The following is a 16,193-nucleotide window of genomic DNA, read 5'->3' as shown; positions in this document are numbered from 1 at the left end:
TCTGAGGTTGTTGATATTTCTTCTGGCAATCTTAATTCTGGCTTGGGATTCATCTAGTCCAGCCTTTCGCATGATGAATTCTGCATATAAGTTAAATAAGCAGGGAGACAATATACAGCCTTGTCGTACTCCTTTCCCAATTTTGAAGCAATCAGTTATTCCGTATCCAGTTCTAACTGTAGCTTCTTGTCCCACATAGAGATTTCTCAGGAGACAGATGAGGTGATCAGGCACTCCCATTTCTTTAAGAACTTGCCATAGTTTGCTGTGATCAACACAGTCAAACGCTTTTGCGTAGTCAATGATGCAGAAGTAGATGGTTTTTCTGGAACTCTCTAGCCTTCTCCATAATCCAGCACATGTTTGCAACTTGGTCTCTGGTTCCTCTGCCCCTTCGAAATCCAGCTTGCACTTCTGGGAGTTCTCGGTCCACATACTGCTTAAGCCTGCCTTGTAGAATTTTAAGCATAACCTTGCTAGCGTGTGAAATGAGCACAATTGTGCGGTAGTTGGAGCATTCTTTGGCACCCCTTCTTTGGGATTGGGATGTAGATGGATCTTCTCCGATCCTCTGGCCACTGCTGAGTTTTCCAAACTTGCTGGCATATTGAGTGTAGCACCTTAACAGCACCATCTTTTAAAATTTTAAATAGTTCAGCTGGAATATCATCACTTCCACTGGCCTTATTTGCAGTGCTTTCTATTTTCCTTGCAGATTAAGACAGGCTGGTGATAGCCAAGACTGACAAACATATATTAGCTGCTATTAAAATCAGGACCACAGTGCTCCTTTCTGAGTTTTAAAGTGTATATAATTTTTTATTTACTTTTGCAATTTGATCTGCTTAGCTATATTTATATGTGCTTGTGTTTTGCACACAAATTGCAGTGGCTGTTGGCTAGGGCCAGGTGGCAAGATCCATGGGGGCAGAAGATCCCAATATAGGATCTCTATTCCCCTTTATTCTCCTCCTTGTCCCCTGGTGGTGATGGGGGCATTTTGTCTTGGGCCAGCCCTGTTGGTGGTTGATGTAAATCAATGTGCAATCCTCGGAAAATGCAGCTACACATGGAAGCCTGCCAAGCCTCAAACGGCCAGCCCTCTTTCCCAAATGCTCACAGACACTGCTGCAAATGTCTATGTCCAAAGGACGAGACAGAAATAGCTCCGTTCAGTATTAAGCAAGGTGCGAAATCCTGTGGACATTGCTTTGGGGAAATATGTCTAAAAAAATTCCCTAGTTACAGGAGATAAGTTCCCAGAAAAGAAGAATCATTAATCCGTAGTGAAGAGTTTCCTGGTTCATGCCTATTAGCTTTGAACTAAAACAAATGTTTAAGTAAGCCATGTTACGTAACGTCTCTTCCTTGGCTCAGTTCAAAGCCTAAAGCAGCCTTTTTCAATCTCGGGTCCTCAGATGTTGCTACACTACAACTCCCATCATCCCTAACCAGCAAGTGATCAGGGATAATAGGAGTTGTGGTCCACAGTAATGAATAAATCAGATTAGATTTATAACAAGCATGTTAACCTTGCCTTAACTGTGTCTATGATGTGCTCCAAAGAACACATGAGGGTGCAAAGTTTGTATGGGGTGCATGTGCAGTCGTCCCCTCCACAATATCTCCATGCACACGCACACACCAATGCCCCTTTCACTCTCTGCCCACTACACAAATGTGTGAAGAGAAATCCTAAGGATGTCCAGCTGATTTTGGTAGAATTTGCCTTCAGAACTTTCCTCTCAATATGGGAAAATGAATGGAACATTGCAGGGGGTTGGACTAGATGACCCCTGTGGTCCCTTCCAACTGCACGATTCTGTTCCTTTAAAAAAATGTATGCTGGTATTGTAATGGCGTGTGTAGCTTCCTCACGAGTAAGCGGCTCCAAACCCCGTGCTTGGTTTTTACAGGGTTTTATTATATACATATGTACAAGACAGAGCATCAAAAGGCATGACTGTACTAATGTGATTCAGAATCCAGAAGCGCCTCCCTTCGTGATTTATGTCAGCATAACCCCTGGGGCACCTGGAATCACCTCCGTTGTTCCCTCCTTTTTGCCCCCCTCCTCTGTTAGGGTGAGGGTGGTGGTTGAGCACCCTCTCCACTAGAGCTGGTCAGTGAGGGGCCGGCGCTGTGGCTCTTGGAGCCTCCTCCTCTCAAGTGCTTGGGTCTGCCCTCTGCAACTCTTCCTCTGGAGCAGCCATCTCTACAACATCCCTAAGGGTTTGCAACTCCTCCTGAGCCTCAGTCCCACCTTCCAGAGGAAGCTGCCAGGCGCTAGGTGCTGGGGCTCTGGCAGCGTCCAAGCAGGGCCGGCTCTAGGTAGACCCCCGGTGGCGCGGTGCGGCAGGGCGCTGGGCCGGTAGGCAGGGCGCCGCGCGGACACCATGCTGTGCCCTACGAGGGCGGGGGCACCGGAGCGATCTCTGCCCTTCAGCGCCAGGGCGGCCGACCTGCTAGAGACTGCCCTGGCTCTTCTCTGACCCCTGGTGGTTCCCTGAGTCCCTTATGTAAAAAGCCCTTCTGCTTAACTCATAACTTCTATATTAAAAATCAGATTAATTCTGGCCCCAAACATTTGATTTTGATTTCCATGTACAGTACTGTGAGTGGGGGTTGTGGTCAGTTTACTAGCACACTGAGTAGATAGACTCTCTCAGGATTAAAAAAAACCAGGGCTTTTGTCACAAGAACTTTCAGGTGTGCAGGAGGGGGTAACTACTCTTTTTGTATTGAGGGTTGAATTCACTCAGGGTCACAAACCTATACATATATACAGTAAGCAGTAAGCACACACAGGTACAGACCCCCCCCCCCCAACCAGCTGATCCACGAAGATCAACTGAAGAGGGGAGTGAGTTACCCTTCTGCACTCCTCAGAAAATCTATTCTGATAGAGAAGGGACAATTCACATCCTCATCAAGACATGGGACTGAATGGACAGCTTTGCATTTCTCTTATCTCTGCAGTGTTGTGTCTGCTTTAAGGCTCTGATTGGTTAAACACCTCACTGGCCTGTTTCACACATAACGCTAAGCCATAGTTTAGGAAACCATGGTTTAACATTATGCATAGACCCACCCCAGCAGTTTAACTGTGGTTTCAAGCTGCTCGTTAACCAAGGTTTGTACTTGTTTTCTAAACCTCGGTTTAGCAAATGAAAATATGGGGGGGTGGACTCCAACTACAGTGGTACCCCTACTTACGTTCAGCTCTGGTTACGTATCATTCGGGATACATACGCAGCATACCTGGAATTATTTTTTGGGGTTTCGCCGCACACGCATGTGCAGAAGCGATCTACCGCCGTGCACGCATGTGCAGAAGCGGTCCCTCTGGTTGTGGAAACCTTGGGATCCAACCGGAGCTCCAGAACGGATCCCATCCGCAAGGTACCACTGTACTCTGAATAATCAGGTGCTCTCACTGGTGCTTTTAACTGTTTTGTGACATGATAAACCCAAGCTTTAAGTGATCATTTGTCAGGCACCTCAGCTTTAACTATGGTTTATTAACTGTGATTAACTTCAACCATGATTTAGCATTATATTGGAACCAGACCAGGGGTCAGCAAACTTTTCCAGCAGGGGGCCGGTCCACTGTCCCTCAGACCTTGCTGGGGGCTGGACTGTATTTTGGGGGAAAAATAATGAACGAATTCCTATGCCCCACAAATAACCCAGAGATGCATTTTAAATAAAAGGACACATTCTACTCATGTAAAAACATGCTGATTCCTGGACTGTCCGCAGGCCGGATTGAGAAGGCGATTGGGCCGCATCCGGCACCCAGGCCTTAGTTTGAGGACCCCTGAACCAGACCATTCAGAATAAGCACTGCTCTGAAACTACCAGACTACCAGACGCTGTAGGTTAGCCTTCCTCTTTTTTAATTTTTTTTTTAAATATACTTTTTTATCTTTAAAATGTTTACAGAACTTGTAGGTAATCACCAGTAAATAAATCATATAAATCATATATATATCAAATCCACTCATCCAACATAATATAACTGATAAATACAAAATCATAATAATTGACTTACATAATAACAAATTAATTTCCGGAAATATATACAAAAAAAATAGAAAAAGGGAAGGAGAAAAACGAAAAGGAAAAAAAACAAGTAGAAAAACAAAAATAGGGAACAAAATTCTTCCTACTATTTACGGCACGCTTCCCTTCTCCTAATCATTTTTCATGCTATATCTCTCTGTTCCTTTATTTATTTTAGCCTTCCTCAACCAGGTGCCCTACAAATGTTTTGGGGGGCATCTCCCATCAGCCTCAGCTAGGATAGCCAATAGTTGGGGATGGTGGGAGAAATAGTCCAAAATACCTGGAAGGCCGCAGGTTGGAGAAGTCTGCTCTAGACACATTTTCAGAGCAACTCCTGTCTGCCTGTCCCAAGGGCATTAGTTTGCCACCCAGATTGTGTAACACTGGATTTATTGCATGTCTCTGGGATGGGTTCTGCTTCCATGCCAATAAAAACATGCCTGCATTGCACTGCATTGAGAAATCTTCAGGTAAATTCATATTCCCCACATTTGTTTCCTCATGCTTTTGGGTCTGTGGCTGTCGGGAGATTTTCAGAATTTCTAAATAATGCAATGCTCAGAAAGACCAAACTGTTCTTAAACAAACAGCTGTAATTTACCATAAGGACCTCCTGAGCAATCGGTTTGCTCAGCCCTCACATTGCTCAATCAGCAGGTTATTTTAAATATAAAATGACCGCTGTGTGATGAAAACATTATTCTCAGTGAACCTCCAGCCAGAGCATCAGATACCTCAGAGTAAGTTGGGAATTGTAATCTTATGGTATTTTCTTTTTTTCTGCTGTTTTAATCAGGAATTGTAGGTTTCTAATAAGCATCCTAGCTGAAATTTCCTTTCAGTATGGAATTGCTCAGTTTTATGAATGGGGTAGAATGCATGATTTATGTAGTATCTGTTTTATTTAGTGCCCTGTGAAACAAGACCTATTATTTTTTAGTTTGACTTAATAGGTTGAAGATGCCTTGCTAACCATGGTTTGTGTACGTTCTATGCATTCAAACCAGGCTGTGCAACTATGGTTTGAACAAGCTGCAAACCATGATATGTTCAAGTGTTACAGATACACTGAACAATCCCTGATTACCGTATGTAACTTTTCTTACCTCTCCAAACTCTCCTTCTATGGAGACAAGATGGTCTTTCTGATGTATCCTTATATACAACCTTGGGGGGGGGGGCTCAGCCTGATAAGTTAAACCCCCATTTTCATCACGTATCTTGTTAAACCAAGTTTAAGGCAGCAAACCATAATTATTGCTAACCATGGTTAAGTATTATGTCTGCACTGTCATTGTTTCTGCCATTTTGAACAGATTAATACAAATAATCACAATGTGAATAGTTTTCCAGCTTTGGCTTGTACATTTTGAATTAGAAATCTGCATGCTTCGCAGAGTCATCCTTTTGTACACTGCCTGGAAGTAAGTCTATTGTGTTCAGTGGGGTTTCCTCCAAGTAAGCATGCAGAGGATTGCATTTTTAGTATTGTTGGCATCTCTTGATTGTTTTGATGTTGGGCAGTCTTCAAATATTTAACCTTACAAGCTGTCAGCTGTCAAATATTAATTACCCTTGGATGTGATCTATTGAATGCAATCAGATACTGTTTAATGCTGTTGAATGTTCTTAAAAATAGTGCCTGCTACCCAGGGAACATTGGCAAATACTATACACCAGTGGTATATTTCTATAGCAACAAGGTAGTACTGTAGTGAACAAACTTGAAGGACCTGGGTTCAAATCTCCACTCACTCATGAAATGTATGATATTAAGTCTAGTTGCTAATTCTCAGGCCAATTTACACATCTCTGGATTGTTGTGAAGATAAAATGGCATAAAACAAATCCCAGGTACATCATTGTGATGGAAGGTCTGGGTGCAAAAGTGGTAAAGATGGATTTGATACACGTGTGTGTGTGTGTGTGTGTGTGTTTTAAAAAATCCCCATCATTATTTTATTGTTACCATCTGCAGCAGCAGCCTCCCATACTTTTTAAAAGAGCACACAGAGAGAGAAATAAAAATATGACAAAACAGCAATGTTTTGAATACAGAGATACTAAAAAGCAGAAAAGGCCTTGGAGCACATAGAGCACAACCACACAAAATTAAAGCACTATTTAATCCCATTTGTTTCAAAGCGAGGGGTAAGATTGTGCTTTACTCGCTTCTGTTGTGATCAGTGAGCATAGCTGCCAAGTCTCCCGTTTTTCAAGGGAAACCCCCAGATTTTAATCCGTTTCCCTCCGTTATCCCGAATAGAAAAAAATCCCGTAAATCCCCCGATTTCCTACCTGCCAGGGAGGCTCCTTCTGCGCATGTCTAGACATGCATAGAAGCGACTTCCGGTGCCGCTCTGACCATGTCTGGGCACCGGAAATCAGGCAGCGCCGGCACAGGAAGTTGCTTCTACACATGTCCAGACTTAGCTTTGGATTGATTGTGCTTAAAGTACCTGAACAATAAAAGTTAGACTCTAAAGTTGACTCCATCATCAGCCCTAGTCAGCACAGCTTAAGCATCAGGATGATGAGAGTTGTAGTCCAACACCACCTGGAAAGCCACAGGGTTGCCAGGCCTGGCTAAAAGCATTTGTACTCATTTATACGCTGCCCATATAACTGGGTTGCCCCAGCCACTCTGGGCAGCTCCCAACAAAATATTAAAAGCACAATAATATATCAACCATTAAAAACTTCCCTGAACAGGGCTGCCTTCAGATGTCTTCTAAAAGTCAAATAGTTGTTTATCTGTTTGATATCTGATGGGAAGGGTGTTCCACAGGGCAGGTGCCACTACCAAGAAGGCCCTCTGCCTGGTTCCCTGTAACCTCACTTCTCGCAGTGAGGGAACCACTAGAAGGGCCTCAGAGCTGGACCTCAGTGTCCAGGGTGGACGATGGAGGTGAAGATGTTCCTTCAGGTCTACACTATAGTGAAGCAGCAAGTGTTTTGCGACAGGTTTGGAAAATGAATGGACATTTAGAAACCCTTTAAAACAAAACAAAAAATCCTATTTGTGGAGCAGCATAATAGTCTCTAGCTGTAGCTGCAGACCAAATTCAAAGTCAAGAACACAGGACAATAATGAACAGGAAACTTGGTAGGCTGCCACTGCCACCAGCTCTCATACTCATTGTCTCTCTTTCTCTCTCTCTCTTTTATATATTTCAGACAGTCTGAAAGATGCGTCTGTTTCTAGCATTGAGTGTTCTTCTTCTGGGAACATCTTTGACCAGCTCACATCCAACCCCAGAGGAGGATTTGAAAGAAAGTACGTTCGTATAATAAGCATGTGGATCAGACATACCGGTAGTTCAGGGGTACAACACAGACTTTTGATACAAAAACATTGGTTCTTGACATCTCCAATCAAAAAGGGATCTTAGGCAGTAGAGATGGCAAAGACCTCTACCTGAGATCTAGTTCTCAAAAGCTGTTAACCTGTTTTGGACTGTACCATCTCAGAAACTGTAGAATGGGACTCGGGTGTTGCTCTACTATTAAAAAAAATGAATAAATCACAGCACATAGAAGCCAACAAATCAAGGCTGGGCCTTGCCTTATAGCTTTCTGTGTGCAAGGAATGTTTCTTTTTGAAGAAGCACTCAGATGTGCGGTAACTTACCTAAAGTGGGACAATCCAGAAATAGGTTTACTAGCACTTACTGTTCATAAGAGTTAGACCAGAGCCGCTGCGGGTGACATAGCCAATACACCAAATGGGGCAATTGTCTGGTTTTGCGTAAGCCAGATCCATATATTCTTTAGACATATGTTGAACTTAGGGGATTCAATTGAAGAATGAAAAGTGTATTCAGAGTTTTAAAACCCGGAGAGATAGGTATAATGCATGCATAATAGCTAATGGGATTTCTTCAGATGGATAGAAATCCTTTGAAAGAAAAGACAGCAAGCCCAAGGAACAGTAAATGTTCCTGGATATTTGTCTTGGAGAGTTAAGTCCCAGTGAAAGTGATATTGTTTTCCCTTTCAGGAGTACACGTTTTGGAAGAAAGCGTGAAACGTTTGGAAATAAAAGTGAACACAGTTAGAGATGCTTTCTATTCAGTCCATAACGGTAAGGCAGCTGGAAGTATGCTATTTTCCTCAAACCATTCCCAGAATCCTAGCTTCTTTTCAATGAGGATTTCCATTAAGTAGTCCACTTTAGAATTACACTCAGTATGTTATATTTGCTGCCAGCTTTTAAAGATTTTTTTAAAAAATGTATTTAGGATTTGGGAGTTAACACAGTATTGAAATGTTGATAAAAATAATGTCTGGTCTAGGCTAGTGATTTTCACACTTTGATGAGGAAACAATTGTCCGAAGGTACAGTGTCTATGCTGTAGAAACATTGTGTCCAGACTTCCCTATTTTCCAGGACAGTCCCAGATTTACAGAAGCCGTTCATTTCTGATTTGATCCCAGAATGTTCCACTTTTCCTTAGAATGTCCCTATTTTCATTGGAGAAATGTATGTGTCTTGCCAGAGATTCTGGGTTATGCTCTTGGGTTTGAATGGCTCAGAGTGTCATTGGGTTTGAATGTCAACATAGTGCCCTCCAGGTGTTGATAGACTAGGGTCTATCAGTCCCAGCCAGTGTAGCCAATGGTCAGGAATTATGGGCTAAATTTAATAACTAAAAAACAGCATATGGAGGATACCACCAATGACAATTTCTAGACTGTGGCTGCACAGAATGTCCTCCCCCAGGCACATAAAGCTCTCCTGCAGCTACAGATTGCGGAGGAAGCATTGGTCAAGCACTCAATCTTGCCTGCCATTACTGAGTTCCTGTTAGTTTCCAACGTAACACAGGATTCCCAGAAACAGTGTTTACAAATTGCTGAAAATAGACTCATAGCATTTCAGAACATTGCCAGTTTTAATTTTTAACCTCCTACTCTTTAAATAAGGCACATTGCCCTTTGCTTCTCCCACTGCCGTCCTCCTCATCTGATCTCAGATCATAAGGTCCTTGGGTCTTTCACTTAAGTTGCTCCATAGTGAATATTGGGGGTCTATATTAACCCACTTGTAGCAGCAGAGCATTTGAAATTATTGGAATGATTGTGTCCTGTATTTCCAGCTCGCACTTTTGGAACTGGCAGTGAAAGGTTATACACCACAAATCTTGGTGAAGGGGACTTCGAAACGCTCAGTGCCACTTGTCTCACAGCTGGGGGTCATGTTCCTTCTCCAAAGAAGGAGGCTGAAAACAACGCTTTGCAGAATGTGTTGAAGAGGCATGAGAAATCCGCTTATGTTATGGGCAGCAATTCTGCTGGATACACAAACTGGGCAGCTGGAGAACCAAACAACTCTGACGGATCTAAGAGCTGTGCGAAAGCTGACAAAGAGGGGAAGTGGCACTCCACATCATGTGGAGAGAAGCTCTTGATGGTTTGTGAATTTTCCTTTATCCCCTAACTTCAGAACCACTGTGGTGTTAATTGGAAAGAGTGTTGGACGAGGAGGACCTAGGTTCAAAGTCTCACCCTCTGGGTGACTCTCAGCCTAACCTACCTTGCTGTGTTGTGAGGATAACTTTGGGAAGCCCCCATGTATACTTCCTTGAGCTTCTTGAAGGAAGGATGGGAAGTAAATGATTGTGATAAATAAATAAAAGGCATTGCTTGAGCTTCTCTGGTACACTTGATATGTGTTTTGTTGATCATGTATGAAGCTTACACCTAGGAAAGATAAACCTACTTCATATCACACACCCCAGTTTCTGTTAAGCCAGGCCAACCTACGTCCCACATTCTGGAACAATACATAAACTAAAATGCTAACATCTTTTGAAACTCACACCAGGCTTCCTTAGCGTATATACTTAACAGCATTCATGTTGCATCAGTTAGTCGTTATTCCCAGGACACTGTCCAATAGAGTCATCATGCTTCAAAGTGTCATCAACCACCCATTTGTTCGTTTTATATTTACCAACCACTCCTCCAAGAAAACGCAATCAAAGCAGGTACAATTAAAATGTATAAAGACAACCCAGTCATAATAATCAGTAGGCACATTTGCATCTTATTCTGAACATTGTCTCTAAAGGTTGTGTGTGTTGTATATAATAATTTCTTAGAGAGTGTCAAGCATGCCATTAAGGGGTGCTAACTTGAATAAAATATGGGGGGGGGACCACACAGACAGGTAAGGCCTGCCCCACATAATTGATTACATGACACGGCACACACTCCATTTGAATGGCTATGCCCATCAAGTTTTGGGGGGTCTAGCCCCCTCAAATATTTTTATGGGGGAGTGAAGGGACCTCAGCCCCTAGGAGTTGGCTCCTATGATGCCATTTTTTGAAGTGCATATTTGGAAAACATTTGCTTCAGCTTCTTACTAACCAATTACAGCCATACCTTGGTTGCCAGACGCCTTGGAACTCGTACACTTCCAACGCCTGAACAATCGAAAACCAGAAGCGCCTGTTCCAATTTTCAGAAGCTGAAGATCTGGCACAGCTTCTGATTGGCTGCAGGATGCCCCTGCAGCCAATCGGAAGCCATGTCTTGGTTTTTGAACAGTTCCAGAAGTCAAACGGACTTCCAGAACACATTCTGTTTGAGAACCAAGGTACGACTGTATATTTATTTCAGCATGAAGACTTCCAACAAAAACCCCAAAGCATTGCTCTCCTTTCAGTTTTGTGACATGTTTGAAGGAGAAATAAGCAATACACTTTTTGCTATTTTATTACCCTTATTTGAAGTGGCATCTCCCATGGAGAAAACCTTACGGCTTGTGAAAAATCACCTACAACCGTTTTCTGAATCAGAGCACAACGTATCAAGAAACACGTCCTATTTCCAGTTAAGATCTTTGAATAAGAGATAGTGACAGAATCCAGTAAAATGGAAAAAAAAAGTCGTCTCCAGGGAATGTGCAAGTTTGTTTTCTTACACTCTCCCATATACATTATTAAAGCTTTCAATCCATTGCCTCTGTGACTGCCAGGAGGCTCTTTGTTTGCTTGTCAGCTCAAGCAAGTATTGAACGAGTCTTGATTTATTCAGAGCAGAAATAAAGATTTACAAAACACTCCGTTTTACTGTCAAATTGCAATGTTCAGCAAATAGCTGGCAAGCACAGCTCAAGACTCCATGGGGCAATGAAAAACATTTTAAAGACCATCATTTCTTTGGGGTAATGATTTGAAGGAGCCGAAGTGAAGGGGTTCAGGAATGTGATTTAACATTTGTTAGGGTTTCAACCAGGGCTATTATTATTATTATTATTATTATTATTATTATTATTATTATTATTCAGCTGGGACTTGTCAGGTGGGCGCCATTGCCATTCTAAGAGAGTGAAGGAGGTGTTTGTGGTGACGTCCGTGAAAAATAGCACTGGTTTCAACCAAAACAAAAATCAGATCTGGGGTGGATTGATGTGTCTTGTGGTTCATTCAGGCACTGAGAATGCATGCAGCTAACCACACTTACTAAATGCTGCTGCATGTACCAGCCACACCTCCGAATGATGTGCAAGCAGCATCAGTTTGAAGGGGACCTGCGCATATACAGCCCCTTTTTCCCATGGTGGTTGGAAAACTGGTTGATAATAATGATAATGATAATAATAATTTATTTATACCCCGCCTACCTTGACATCATACAGAGAGAGCTGTACATGCACACACTATTAATTTGCTTACTTATTGGATTTCTTACCCATCCTTACCATCATAGCATTTTCTCCCCCTCCCCCCATGGTGTTTTGTTTTTTTATAGGAGACTGGGCCCCCTCAATGTTCAGAGGGCATTCAGCTCCGCCCCGGCTCCTGGCAATGTTGCATGCGCAACGTCGGAACATCATGTGACGTTGCACATGCAACATCAGGATGTCAAGCTGGGCCCCCTCAATCACCCTAAGAAGCTGGCAACTCTGCTTACAGTAATGACTCAGGTTGGGTTACAGCAATCAAATATACAATTATTGTAGAACAGTTATTATAAAACAAATGCAACAGTCGCACATAAAACCAGAAAAGTGTAAAAAATGTATAAAAACAGTGGAAAATAGTTGCAACGCAGAAAGGCTTGTTGGAAGGGGAGAAACTTCATTAAGTATATATCCATGGACAAGGGTCCCCTTCAGTGTTATAGAAATTGTTCATTGGCTGAGGGAGGGAGGGCTACCTGAGTGTGTTATTGAAAGCCACTTCACATTTTGGGTACCCAGGGCTACCAAATAACTAAGCAGGCCTTCCAAATCCTGATCTAAATACCCCACATCATGCTTACCTAAATACCCCAAAAGATAGTATAGCATTATTGTTTTTTGTTTTTTTTAAACTATCAACATACTACTTTTCAACAAAAACTTCACAAAGTAAATACCCATTACCAACTAAGGAGCATGGCCCACACCACAGGAAGGCCACTAAGACTAGAGTCTAAAATTACCGAATTGTACACATCTACAGACTGTGGGTTAAACCACAGAGCCTAGGGGTTGCCGATCAGAAGGTCGGCGGTTCGAATCCCCGCGACTGGGTGAGCTACCGTTGCTCAGTTCCTGCTCCTGCCAAACTAGCAGTTCGAAAGCACGTCAAAGTGCAAGTAGATAAATAGGTACTGCTACAGCAGGAAGCTCTGGTTTGCCAGAAGTGGCTTTATCATGCTGGCCACATGACCTGGAAGCTGTACGCCGGCTCCCTCAGCCAATAACGTGAGATGAGTGCCGCAACCCCAGAGTCGGTCACGACTGGACATAATAGGTCAGGGGTCCCTTTGCCTTTACAGACACACACTGTTCTGTTTCTGCTGCTGGGTGGCCTGACTATGTTACCCTTATATCACTCGTGTTATGAAGGTGCTGTCAATTGAACCTGAGGGAAAAGAAACAGAATAGGCCCCCACTCTCTCTCACACACTCCCCCCCCCATAATGGTACAATGGGATCTCTAGTTTGGTTGGGGTTCTCTGATTTAATTTGCATGCAGGTAAATTGAGCCGTGCTTTTCTCCTAACACTAAATCTCACAAAGGTATTAATTTACTCAGAGAAGAATTGCTCTGTTCTCTCAGGAACATTGTGTCACTGCCAGCTGGAGAGAGGCAGGCTGCGCCTCCACCAATAGCAAAGGTTGGTGTGTGCAGAAAAAATATATGTTTCCCCAACGAAGGTCCGTGTTAGGATTTATTTACTTTAATGTGTCATTTCTCCTGCCTACGCATCGAGACAATCACAAAATGCTTTATATAAGACATTGCATGGGTTTAAGGCACTTTGGGCAGATCCTATGTAGTTGAAGGCAGGGTGAGATGAATGAAGATTGTCAGGATGGCAAAGGCAATCTGTAGCATGGCAGGATCAGCTCAGAATAGCAAGCAAGGTGGGTCCCAGTGGGTTTTTTTAATACAAGGAGGCTTCCTTGGCTGGTCTCCCTACAGTTCCTCCTTTAGGTAGACCCAGGTGATAACCAGGGCCAGCCTATTACTATGAAGAGTGCAGAAACTGCCTTAGGGAGCAGATATTGCCAGTGGGGTGTGGGCAATGGCCTGCAGCCTCCCAGTTATGCCCCCCTATTATATAGGACAGAGTTTTGTGTCCAACGTTGCCAGTCCTGGACCCCTTAAACTAGACTGCTGCCCTCAAGTGCCATGAAGAATTTCCCCATTGCCAGCGTTGGAAGAAGAAGAAGAAAAACCCAACTGACATTCCAGTTGGTTTCTGGGAGAGGCTATTTTGTTCTTTGCCTCGGGTAGAACAACATCTTAGGCTGGCCCTGCTGATGGCACATGGGCTGAATCCACCTGACATCCTGTCACCGGTTCAAGACACATTAAGGGGTTTACAACATCATGGGTTCACAACATAATGTTCAAGTGGGAAATGTTATTGAGTCACAATTTGTACCAGAAGTGCAAGGTAAGAAGGGAGGGAGGGAGGGAGGGAGGGAGGGAGGGAGGGAGGGAGGGAGGGAGCAATGTTAGCTGCATCCTCCCCCACTCATTTGTGCTTGCCTGAAAGTACCCACCATAACAGTCCAGGGAACTATGGGAAATTTAAAATGGTGGCTCACATGCCTGGCCTCCCAACATGCCATACTTTCAGTGACAGTGAGTCCTGCTTTTGTATGGAGGTCTTAGCAGCTGCCTGTGGATGCCGACAGCTGGCGCCAGAGCTGACAAGGCCTTTCCTCATACTACGACTGGACTTCCCCCACCCTGCAAAGCTATTAATATCAGTGGGGGAAGAGAAGATTGGAAATTTCTAGACAAATAACAAGGATAATCCTTACTGTGCAGCAGTTGTTTTGAACTGGTGAAGCCCATTAAACTCTGTTGACTCAGTGTTGGGGAAAGACTCAAGAAAACAAGGAAGGCATGAAACCATGTAATTATACAATACTTATCTCCTTATTTCCTTACTTCCACACCAGTTGCCATTCTTCATCATATTATATCTATAATAGCTGTCTAATTCTGCAACTGGATCAGGAAGGGCGGAATGCTTGTGCCTATATAACAACGCCCTCCCTGGCTTTGCCCACGCGGATTTATTTGCAGAAACGATTCCTTTATCTTGGAGAGTTCCTCCAGTTTCAGACTGTTTTCCTTTGAACCAGTTCCATATGCCAAGAACACTTTAAAATTAAAATATCATCACAGCAGGTCATTGTCGGCCATAGATATACGACATGCGGAAGACAAAGAATACCTTATTGGCAAAAGTGGTATTAGTGGTAAAACCATTTCCCAGATTACTGGTAGGTTTAATAGTTATGTGAGCTCAGAATACACCCAATAATGGAGTGTCATTTGTCCCTTTCAGATGCTGCCCCTACTCAAACCTTACCTGAGATTTTCCCTGGCTAGGGCTCGAATGAACCAAACCTTACTTGCCCACAAAAGTTCTGACTAGCCTGCTTGCCCACACATAACATACAATTGAAATTTATCCCTCAACAGCTCAACATGGAGAAGAGGAAAGAAGAAGAAGAAGAAGAAGAAGAAGAAGAAGAAGAAGAAGAAGAAGAAGAAGAAGAAGAAGAAGAAGAAGAAGAAGAAGAAGAAGAGAGAGGAGGAGGAGGAGGAGGAGGAGGAGGAGGAGGAGGAGGAGGAGGAGGAGGAGGAGGAGGAAGGAGAAGAGGAGGAGGAGTTTGGATTTGATATCCCACTTTATCACTACCCTAAGGAGTCTCAAAGTGGCTAACATAAGTAGCTAACATTCTCCTTTCTCTTCCTCCCCCACAACAAACACTCTGTTAGGTGAATGGGGCTGAGAGACTTCAAAGAAGTGTGACTAGCCCAAGGTCACCCAGCAGCTGCATGTGGAGGAGCAAGGAATCAAACCTGGTTCACCAGATTACGAGTCTACCACTCTTAACCACTACACCACAGTGACAGTGGAATCTTCCCTTTCGAATTCCCTCCCAGGATATAATAGACTGGTGCTGTTCCTGTTGGGAGATTTAGGATAGAAAAAAGAAAGTACTTCTTCCTACAGTGCGTAAGTCAAACTATGGAACATGCTCCCCGCAGGAGGCAGTGACGGCCACAAGCTTGGATGGCTTCAAAAGACAAATTTATGGAGGGGAAGGTTATCGATGGTGACTAACTATAATGGTTGTGGCTCTACCTCCACGGTTGCTGGAAACCATGGGAGGGGAGATTGATGTTGTGCTCATCTTCTGCTCCCTGGTTTCCCACAGGCATCTGCTTGGCCACTGTGGGAACAGGATGCTGGACTAGATGGGTCATTGGCAATGTAATGTCCATTCTCTCTCACACACACACATACACACACAAAAAATTCTCATTCAAAATGCTGGCATTACTTTTTAAAGTGTTAGCAAAATTTTGTTGGGAGCTGTCCAGAGTAGCTGGGGCACTTTGGTGCTGCTGAATCAGACCAAAGGCCCCATCTAGCAGTCTGTTCCCACAATCTGATAGCTCTAAGAAGCCCTCAATCAGGACATGAATTCACTTTTATTTCATGTAGTCATAGAACTGTAGAGTTGGAAGGGGCACTGAGGATCATCTAGTCCAACCCCCTGCAATGTAGAAATATGCACCTGTCCCATATGGGGATTGAACCTGCGACCATGGCCTTATCAGCACCATGCTCTAACCAACTGAGCTATCCAA

At 43.5% G+C, this 16,193-nt stretch overlaps 1 protein-coding gene across 2 annotated transcripts in view; it reads left to right on the top strand.

Annotated features, from left to right (window-relative positions):
* LOC118096596 (phospholipase A2 inhibitor alpha-like protein) overlaps positions 1-9,718 on the top strand; it is a 41,732-nt gene extending 32,014 nt beyond the window's left edge. The window contains exons 1-4 of one of the 2 annotated variants that reach the window (XM_035138570.2): positions 4,621-4,808; positions 7,246-7,345; positions 8,069-8,152; positions 9,168-9,718. In XM_035138570.2, the coding sequence (XP_034994461.1) occupies positions 7,258-7,345; positions 8,069-8,152; positions 9,168-9,508 (513 nt within the window). In that variant the 5' untranslated portion in view covers positions 4,621-4,808; positions 7,246-7,257 and the 3' untranslated portion in view covers positions 9,509-9,718. Of the gene's footprint in view, positions 1-4,620; positions 4,809-7,245; positions 7,346-8,068; positions 8,153-9,167 lie in introns of those variants that run through there. The other variant, XM_060274998.1, reaches the window with a different exon arrangement.
* Positions 9,719-16,193: the final 6,475 nt, after the last annotated feature.

This window comes from Zootoca vivipara, chromosome 5 (assembly GCF_963506605.1).
Source record: "Zootoca vivipara chromosome 5, rZooViv1.1, whole genome shotgun sequence".
Classification (NCBI taxonomy): domain Eukaryota; kingdom Metazoa; phylum Chordata; class Lepidosauria; order Squamata; family Lacertidae; genus Zootoca; species Zootoca vivipara.
This window is presented reverse-complemented; position numbering and strand designations above follow the sequence as displayed.